At 41.5% G+C, this 10521-nt stretch overlaps 1 protein-coding gene across 1 annotated transcript in view; it reads right to left on the bottom strand.

Moving 5' to 3' along the window:
- TMBIM4 (transmembrane BAX inhibitor motif containing 4) overlaps positions 1-10237 on the bottom strand; it is a 102719-nt gene extending 92482 nt beyond the window's left edge. Inside the window, exon 1 of the mRNA XM_078676342.1 lies at positions 10046-10237. Coding sequence (XP_078532468.1) covers positions 10046-10145 — 100 coding nt within the window. The 5' untranslated portion in view covers positions 10146-10237. The remainder of the gene's footprint in view (positions 1-10045) is intronic.
- Between the last annotated feature and the right edge of the window lie 284 nt (positions 10238-10521).

Here is a 10521-nt window from a genome sequence, read left to right on the forward strand (position 1 = left end):
TAGCTTTGTTTCATTGTTTATATTCTGAACTTGAGCTAATTCTCCCTGAGCTTGTTTGATAGCATCTTCTAAAGCCCGTAGGTCTGACTTCTCTTTTTTGTTAGAAAACGCACTAATTCCTATTATCTTTCCTCTGAAATATGCTTTAAATGTATCCCAGACTTTATCTAGAGGCGCTGAATTAAGGTTAAATGAGAAGAACTCGGAGACAGACTTCCTTAGATTTTCTATTATTGTACTATCCAGTAGAAGCGATCTGTTTAATGTCCATCTTTTCCCCTCTAAGTTACTACTTAATTCTAGATGTAATAGCACCGCTGAGTGGTCAGAGAGGTGACTGGTATGTGGGAAACCTTACTGATATGATTACTGATTGAAGCCGATATTAAACAAAAATCTATTCTTGACCTGTGACCATGTTTTTTTATTATGAAAAGTATATCTGTCTGCTACAGTTCCAAATGTATCTCCTTTTATAGACCAAATATCCACCAGTCCGAAGTCAGTCATCAATTGCTTTAAAACTTCCCTCATTTTTGGGACTGCCATCATTCGGCGCTTGGATGTAGAATTAGGTGTTGAACTTAAAGGTATATTAAAATCCCCCCCCCCAGAATGATCGGTGCATTAAATTCAACTAAATGTAAAAATAACTTTTTTAGTGGACCAGGATCATCTAGATTGGGGCCATAGTAGGAAGCAAATACTATGCGTCTTCCTTGGAAATTTATCTTTGCGATTGCCCATCTGCCTATTGAGTCGACCTGTGTTTCCTCCAATATGCCGTTTGAGGATTTCCTAATCAAAATTGCCACTCCCTTTATTGTGGCGGTTTGTGATGTACATATACAGTGATCCACCCATGGTTGATATCTTATTATTTCTAGCCATTCTTCCTTGGTTAAATGGGATTCCTGAATAAATATTACATCTGCACCAGAAAGCTTAAGATACTCTAGAATTTTTTGTCTTCTTAAGGAAACCCTAACACCGTTGACATTCCATGTCATAACCCTCAGACAATTATTTCTTGTTTGTAATGCCATACTTTAAGATTTTTCCCCAATGCTCCCACACCCTTTGTGAAAATTAAGGTTTTAGTGTTTTCCACACATTCTAATGTTTTGCCTGTGACCCTCCCATCCCGCCCCACCCTCCCTGGGGAACCCTCCCTTGCTTCTTGAGGTATAATTACACCTCCATTTGAACTCTATCACAGGGCTATATTAATACTTAGCTTATATTTATGACTGAGGCTTTAACTCATCCAGAAATTTTCTCACTTCATTAGGATCCCGAAAATTGTGCATTTTATTATTCAGCATGACTGAGTGATGCGGGGAATCTAATTTTTGCAGTGGCGCCAAGGTCTCTAAATTCTGAAATAAATTTTCCTAATTCCCATTGGCGGTCAAGTGTAGTGCGGGAAATGTCTGAAGGTGAACAAGGATACTAGGAGTGCATTACAAAATCCCAAACTGTTTTTGAAGGCACATACTTTCTTTCAAAATGGCATCATGAAGTTGTACCGACAGCACTTTCAGTCTAGGGGTGCTTTGGAAATTGCACGAGTCAGGAATTTGCTTTACACTTAAAAAGTAAGCCTCTGGGAGCAATATTTGAACTTCCGTTGTTATTAATAACTTTTACATTGCATTGTTTATCAAAACAATACTCTAAAAAGTTGACCCGTACTGCAACCATATTTGACCAAAATTGGAGGCTTGTCACCTAACTGTGATTTTATTTCAAATTATGTCTCAAATAGTAATTTCCTCGTTTGGGCTTCAAAATGTATGTACCGATGTAAACATGAGGCCAAGATGTAAACATCTGCAAATATACTTAAACTTCTACTGCCTAAAATGTAATTTTCTTTTGTTAATGCAATAAACCTGCATCCCCAACCTAAAACATGCTGTTCCTAGAGATATTATAAAGAAGTCCACTAAGCTCCAATGTTATTCAGCTTTTTATTCGTGGTCTTTGCAGGCTACCTTCTAAGTCTAAGACATTTTAAATCAAGAATATGAATAATCTGCTAAATGGCTAATCAATTCTTTCTCATCAACGGATGATAGAGCCCCAGCACTAGCCACTCTCTGTAACAGCCGCATTAAAGAATTACAGTTAACCTATAAGATGTCCAGGATATTATGATGCACAAGTCCTGCAAGACTTACACTGTAAAATCTTGCCTAGATCCCAAAAATGAATGTAAAAAACAGCCATTTTTAGACTTGGCTTAGAGCAGCAAAGACACAATTTTAGCTCGCTCTCCAGCCTCTGGTTTAAAAATAATATATATATATATATATATATATATATATATATATATATATATATATACATATACATATACATACACACACACACCGTATTGCATCAAAAAATCCTTTAGGCATTACAGTCGATAGAATACTACGCGTTTCGGCATTTCAAATGCCTTAATCACAGTACCGTGACAGAGATATATATATATATATATTCATTCACACACATTGCAAGCATACACACAAATATATAATTGGTACTGTGTAACTATGTTCAGACGGCACACTTAAACAGCCCTCTATGCACGGAACCGAGCTAGAGAGCAACCACAACGTTTTGCTGTACACTACAGTATGCGAGTGGCACCCATCTTACTGGTGACTTGTTTTGACCCCTCTCCTGACTTGCAGCTCGTCCAGGCTAGCACTTGGCCTCCTAGTTGCTGCCCTGCGCGCTGGCCAGATCAGGAAGACTCTTCTTCAATATAAAGCCTTCTACTGCCATCAAGAGGGTAAGATATATATATATATAGCGCACCTCTCACAGAGTGGATCGAATCTCTTGAGAATTTGTAATGCACCTTCGACAAAAGCATGGGATCTTGGCACCTAAGGTTTTTAAGCTGTTCTGCCATCCACGAAGCATTGTTCCCTAGCCAGAAACCACACAGCTAGGCACACCAACTCCTCTTTGCCTCTGTACTGCAGTACACTTAGGGTGACACTTTTTCTCACTACATCGACATATGTTATTACTCTCTAATATCCGTTTTGATCTATTAACACGTCTACACAAGGAAACTATTCTGTAAACCAAACACGTTGTCCTCTTCATTCCTGCCTCAGGTCCCTGCTTCTCCAACTTACCCTCCATTATATCCTCCATCCAGCCCACCTTTAATGCCTATGAATTACCCCAGAAGCCAAAATACTCTAAACCTATTCCTTCTACATACTCTTTTACTAGTCCTCTTCATATTCTCTAACCAATTCTTAGGAACCGCCTCAGGCTATCCACTCACTCCCTCTCACGCCGACGCTCACCATCAGAGTGGCCCTATTCCGGAGGACTGCAACGCGCCCTGTAATCCCTCTTTTTACTTCACATCACTATGTACACAAAGATCACACACCCATGATTTCTACTCTCATGGACTCCGGCCCATGGAACCACCAAATAACCAAGACTTGGAAAGAGATCCACCATAACACCCTCAGATTGATCAATACCTCAAACTTTCCATCTTCGGACAACCTCCATGCTCTTAAGATACGTACTTATAAATGTACGGTCAGAAAAAGCACACACTTGCCAAATTGAGGACCTATTGATCACATATCACCTAGACGTGTTACTCAAAGAAAACTGTCTCTCATCTTCCTAAAAACATACCTTGACATCCTAGTTCCATCATACTACATAACCATCCATAAGGAGAGACTGCTCAAGAACGAAGGCAGTGTAGTTATCAACAAAAATTCACGGATCTGTTCAGAAATCAAATTATCCCATTTCTCATCCCTTAAACACCTTGTTTATATATTGCTGAAGCTAAAAAATAAACGAAACACTTGGTGTTTTAATATCATTTTTTATTCCTCCAGGTCACAAGCCCCACTTCACATAGGAATTAGAAGATCTCTTCACTTATATGTTCCTACAGTATGCATATGTTTTGCGCCTCTTTAATTCATACAATCACAAACTGGCTACTCTAAGTGAAAAAGAAATAGAAGGCTCTAAACCTTTATCCTCTTCCTTGAGTCAGACGGCTCCTGGTCACAGGATAAGATGAGTAATCTATATGACGCTCTAATCCCTGTGTTTGAAGAGATGTCCGTCCAATATTTACAAAGTAGGGATGACTCTGACCTGGAAGTGGTTGGGAAGAACTTTTCCAAATTAAGGAAAGTTTCATTGGATTTCTTCTACCCTAACAAGACCACTAGCCCGACCAGGTCACCATCCCATCCGTGGTATAATAGCCAATGTCGTAAGGCCAAAAGGGCACTTGTAGTATCCATTAAAGCTAATAATCGCCCCCAAATAAAACTACGAGAAAGGCATATAAATTGGCTGTTCACGAAGCTAAACAACGTTGAGAAAGGGAAAACAGGGATACATTGAAAATTGCCCTTGGGGATAGAGACATGAGGACGCCCTTGGGGATAGAGACATGAGGACGTTCTGGGGTATTGTAAATTCAGGTTCTTCTATCCCCAAAACAGCGGTTGAACCGAACCTGGATGAAGAGGTATGGCGGGAGCACTTTGAAACGCTTTATGCTGAGGAAAAGAAGGCCGAGGGAGATCCAACTGTTTGTTGTTAGATGAAAGTGGATCGCCCTGTAAGCAGCGGGGAATTAGATCCCTACTCTGATAGTGGTTCAAGTACATGCATAAGTCTGAAGGAAATAGAGGGCGCACTGGTAAAAATAGCACAGAGTAAAGCTCCAGGTTTGGATAAGATCCCCGGGGAGCTTTACAGGAGCGAACCAGCCATCTGGACCCCGTATTTTTGGGTTCTTTTTAATGCCATATTGCAGGGCATGAAGATACCTTCTAGCTGGTTCGGCGCGGAGATAATACAGATTTTCAAAAAAGGTTCCCCACTTTTACCAACTAATTACAGACCTATTAGCCTAATAGATATTTCCCAAAAATTATTTGCACGTGTTTTGCTTGCCAGGCTACAATCCTGGATGGAAGAAAAAGGGGTACTGTCCCCCCTTCAGGCCGGGTTCAGGGAAAAGTTGTCAACCCTGGACCAAGTACTAAGACTACAGCTCTTGTACTGGAAGACCGTTTGCCTAGAGGGGGGTAGTCTATATTTAATTTTTGTATACCTGAGGTCGACATTTGATCTGGTGCCACGGGAAACATTATGGTCAGTTCTTAGTGAGATGGGGGTCCCGGTGTATTTAACTCAACTTCTCAAGCGACTTCATGAAGATAATTATGCACAAATAAGATATGGAAAGAATGGAAAACTTACGGCTCCCATACCCGTTAAACGTGGTGTACGCCAGGGTTGTGTGCTCGCGCCCACATTGTTTAGCCTTTATATTAACGGGTTGATTGATGCCCTGGCAATAGAAAAAAGCCTAGATGCCCATAAACTAGCCTCCCGCAGAATTTCAGCAATGATGTTTGCCGATGATACTCTTTTGGTATCTAAATCTCCCATGGGGATTCAAAGGGTTTTAGATAAATTTGAGTTGTGCTGTATAGAAAGAGGTTTAGAAATAAACCTACAGAAAACCAAATTTATGGCGTTTAATAGCCCAAAAAGTACTCGCCCAAACCCCTTAATAAATGGGAAACCCCTGGAAAGAGTTTCATCTTTTATCTATCTAGGCCTTACCATTAATGAAAATTTTGACTGGGGGGTCACATTACCAAGTCGACATTAAAATTAGCGCAATCGACAGGTGGCATCATGAAGGTTTTCAGTAGATCTAGTAAGAGAGCAGTCAGCCCGGCTCTAGAAATTTACAAGGCCCAGGCCCGAGGTGGCGCATTATATGGCGCAGAGTTATGGGGACATTCTAAACTTTGAGACCCTATCAAAGGTGGAAAATCAATACCTCAGACAGTTGTTTAGATTACCATCGAGCACCCCACTAATCCCGCTGCTACTAGATACGGGATTAATGGCAATTGCAGTTATGTCGAGTCTCAGACCTTTAATGTATTGGCGTCGCCTTTGGTCCACTTCTGAACTTCTGCCCTATAGGGAGGAGTTATTCGATGTTATGTCAGTACAGGGTGCTGTCAAACGCTCCTGGTTTGCACATATCAAACTTCTACTGATTAATATGGGCCTGGGTGACTGTTGGGCTGAACCAGATTGTGCCTGTCTCCAAATCACAACGAAACAAATGAAGGTCCATTATGAAGAGTATAGAATTGCCCAACTTCATTCTTGTTCCAAAACAGGCAAATTATCACTAGCTTTCTTAGAAATAAAAGATAATGCCCGTTTTGAGTCCGTATTAGATCTCATTAAACAGGTGGAGGCAAGAAAGCTTTTTCTACAATTCAGGTTTGGGGTCCATCAGCTCCGACGTTTCACAGCGAAGTGGAGCAAGCAGCAAAGGGTACATTGACCTGCATGTGACTTTCCTGAAGAATCCGAGTTACATTTTTTTTTAGTTGTCCTGGCTACTATAAAGCAAAGAAACGCTGGTTGGTTCAGATTTGTAGGAATGTTGGTGGCAGGCACTGCCTTGAGGGGTTTCAGATACTGAAGTCTGATCTCAGTATCCCGATTGTGTTGTCAGTTGCCGGATTCTTGTTTTCCATGTGGTGTACCAGAAGGGTTTTACTGAAATCATCCAAGGAGGCTCAGGATTTGTTATAGGGATTTAATGTACTATGTTTAATTTAGCATTATGCTGCCTATGATTAAGTCTATTTGATTTATGGCCCTGTCTCTTTTTATGAATTTTCCCTGTTTTTAATTAAATAATGTATTTATTCATTGTACTATGCACTTTCCGATATTAAATTGTATTTGTCGCCTAGCAACAATACCTAAAAACGATGTTCTTTATTATGTATGAAGGTAATTAATTTATATATTAGGTGTATTGTGTCTTTTATAGTGTTCCAAATTGATATCTGTATGCCGTTGTGTATTTTAGCATATGATTCTAGGAGTTGTACTTTTTTAGGTCACACCGACCGAAATAAAGTTTCTCTGAACTGAACTGAAATTACACTATCCCCCACTCCTCATTCGTGTTTCCCTCATGCGCCCAAACACCCTCCTCTCACTGTTGCTTGCTCCCTCCCGCCCCCCTGTTGCTCCTTGCCCTGTCCCTCATGGGGTGTTGCTTGCATGTAGCACAAACTCGACCGAAAGGTATCAGAGTGCTTTACATAAGCACCAATTGCATTACAGACGAACACATGAAAACATTTTAAGCACAGACGGATTTAATGGTATGCCCAGAATAAAAAGATGTTGAGTGTCCTGCTGAGACTAACCCAGTTCCCCAGGTTTGTCTGCCGCTCTAGCCATTACACCACGTCCTCTCCCCATGTTATACAAATACAACACTTGCTTAGTTTTAACTTGTATTTTATTTAACACAAATAAGACCCCATTCAACCTGATAATGTATACGCTTGAAACGTCACAAAATGTACATCTTTTTTTAAGTTCTTGCAAGAAATATCCGAGATTAGCCACATTAAAAAAACATCTCTCTAATGACCTGAACACCCACCCACGATAGAAATGACACAGGAAGCAATCGTAGAGCCACTACAAGCCAAAGACACGCTATTCTTTCAATATTCTAAGGTAACTTTGTTTTCAAAATGAATAATGTCCCCTTTTAGCTTTGTTGAGCAGAAGGTCCTATCCTGCTATGCGGTTTCTCTAGCAAAAAAACTGCCTTCACTCAGCGTCCTCTGAGGGTGTGCACAGTGCGACATTCCTTGACAGTCACTGAACTGTGTTCAATGACAGGAAATGTGTTCAATGACGGGCACAGCAGGGGCGCGGCCATGTCTTGAGACAGCCACAGCTCTGCCTCAGGGCGACTGCAACTTACTCAGGGCCACTCATTGACTGAGTAGGAGAAAGTAGGCACTGCCAACTTCCATGAGTGAGCTTTATTTTTGTCATATCCTGAAAGGAAAGGGGTCTGAAATGTGCAAACAAGGAGTACAGGTGCAGTAAAAATCTGATGTCTGATCAGAATGCAGACAGACAGCACTGCAACAAATTAACTGATCTGCTGCCTTAGTGAACAGCATGCGTTTCATGCAAACTCTTGCTGATATTTAATCACCATGTGAAAAAACATCACCAAGGTAGCGCATTGTGTTCATCATGACCCTTTAAATGTGCAGAGCCACCAGCTGCTGGGGTCTTATTTGTGTTGCTGATACAAATGTACGTACCCCAGTTTCATTAATAGACAGTATAACCTTGTATTGTTCACAGTGTAACTGCTGAGCAACCTGTACTTCTAAATTGGTTATTCTTAATATAAATATACAAGTGAAGCCTCTGAGGTGTAACTCCTCTTCATGCTACAGTTTATATATTTCTGATTGTGTGTAGCACTGACATCATCTAAAGACAACGGCAGAGCACTGCATAGTGACAATTGTTAACGGTATTCGTTTTTTTAGTCCACATCCTTGCACCATAGCAGGTCCCAAGCCTGACCCTTTTATTTCACTCAACACAAGAAATCTGATTATCATTATGATTGATTAAAGGTTCTTCAGGTGCTATTCTAAGTGCTTAGGTCAAGTTTAATCAACACAATGGGTTTTTTTGAGTCTCGGAGTGTGAGATGCTACTTTGTGTAATATGTTAGGTGATGTTCAGTGTGCTATGCCCAATTTTAACAAAACCTGAACCCGCACAAAGTAATGTGAAGTGCTCATTCAAATGGCCCGAGCATTCATCAACATACATAGAATCTTAATAAGCGTGCACAGGTCACAGTGTATTGAGGAGAACAACTTCAAACCAGCAATAAGGAAATGCTTATGTCTATTCCAAGCAAACTTGCCAATGTTTAGGGAACTCTGTTAAAATAATAACTGAATGGTATAGTTGATGCCTGTTAGTGATCTGCAACTCTACAGCATTCCACTCTACTCTTCTCCAGTCTACAATACTCTACTCCACTACGCCCCTCTATACCACTTAAATCTATGTCACTCTACACCACTGTAATCTACCCTCTGCCACTCTACTCCATGCCCCTCCAATTTACTCCACTATATACTCAATCTGCGTCACTCCATGACACTATGACTCGCCACTATACGCCATGACTACTCCGCTTTATGACCCACCACTCTGACACTTTAATCCACTCTTTTACATGTTACTACACTTTACTCCACTCTACACTTTACTCCACCCTACGACACTTTAGTCCACTCCATGCTGCGCCACTCTACGCCCCTCCATGACAAGCTACACCAGGACACTCCACTCTACAACACTCCACACCACTTCACAATCTTTTAGCCATGCTGAACAGCAGCCACACTGGTGTACAACATGGCTAAAAACACATTGGCAAAGCCACTAGCTCAAGCGAGACCTATTGGCTTGTTAAGATTGTGCACCATATCGACAACACTCAGTGCTTTTATGGACAAGATCATACCTTCCTGATTTCTTTAGCTACATCCAAGCATTATTCTTCTTTATACACTGCGACTTATCACCAAATTCTATGATTGATTGGGTCATATTGGACATATGAAAAAACGTGTGTGAAAGTCTTCCCCAGTTACTCTTGCTACACATGCGTTTCATATCATGTCGAAAGTGTCTGTGATGACGGAAGTGCAGAAAACTGGTGAATTCATGAACTCTGTCGCATTTCTCAAGTGACATTCGCAACGCCTGAGTCCTCCTAATCCCTACCCCATGATGCAGCCCAGTGGTTGAAATAGAACAACCGAAGTGCAGGTACTCTGTGGTCAACAGTACGTACATTTGTTCGATTGAGAAGTACTGCTACTCTCCCATTACAAATAGAGAAATGTGACCCCCGCGAAGTGCAGGCTCTCTCCGTTTCAACATAAAGAAGTGGAGTGTACTCAACGACTTTGACACCAACCCATTTAAAGCACTGATACAACCTATTATGTCTACGCATTCACCGTATGGTAATTTCTCGATCTTCGCCCTTTATCGTTATCTCACTATCCAAGATGCGTTCACCTACTCCTGTGGTCTCGCCACTATCCCTTGCCTTTCCCCTCCCGTTATCCATTATCCTCACCCATGCGGATATGGACGCTGGCAGTCGCCACATTGGTTCCGTAGTTGAAGTCATCCTCAATAGAGGAGCGCGGGTAGACTTCTCCTTCGCCGACCCCCATTTTTACCAGCAGAACAGCAACAATATCACGCCACTCAGCGTCGCAACTCTTGGGGCCACTTCCGTGTAACGTAACTCGTCGTCACAAAACACTCATCACGTGACCACGTAACGTAAGCTCCTGCGGAGGCTGCCAGACTGGAGGACTAGAGCGTAACTGCTCTGCGAACGACGGAAACCTAGTTGTTCTGTTTTTCAATTGGGCAGAGGCGTAGTAGCTACAGTGGTGCATTTGGGCTAGAAGTGGCACAGCAGGTTCCTTCAGAGGCCCCTATGTGGTAAGTAGACACAAACCAGGAACTATAGGAGGAAGTTGTTTATTTAAGTCTACAAACAACTCCCACGACAGGCTGCGACCAGCTGGCTTGCATTCCGGC

This window comes from Lissotriton helveticus, chromosome 1_1, assembly GCF_964261635.1.
Source record: "Lissotriton helveticus chromosome 1_1, aLisHel1.1, whole genome shotgun sequence".
Lineage (NCBI taxonomy): Eukaryota > Metazoa > Chordata > Amphibia > Caudata > Salamandridae > Lissotriton > Lissotriton helveticus.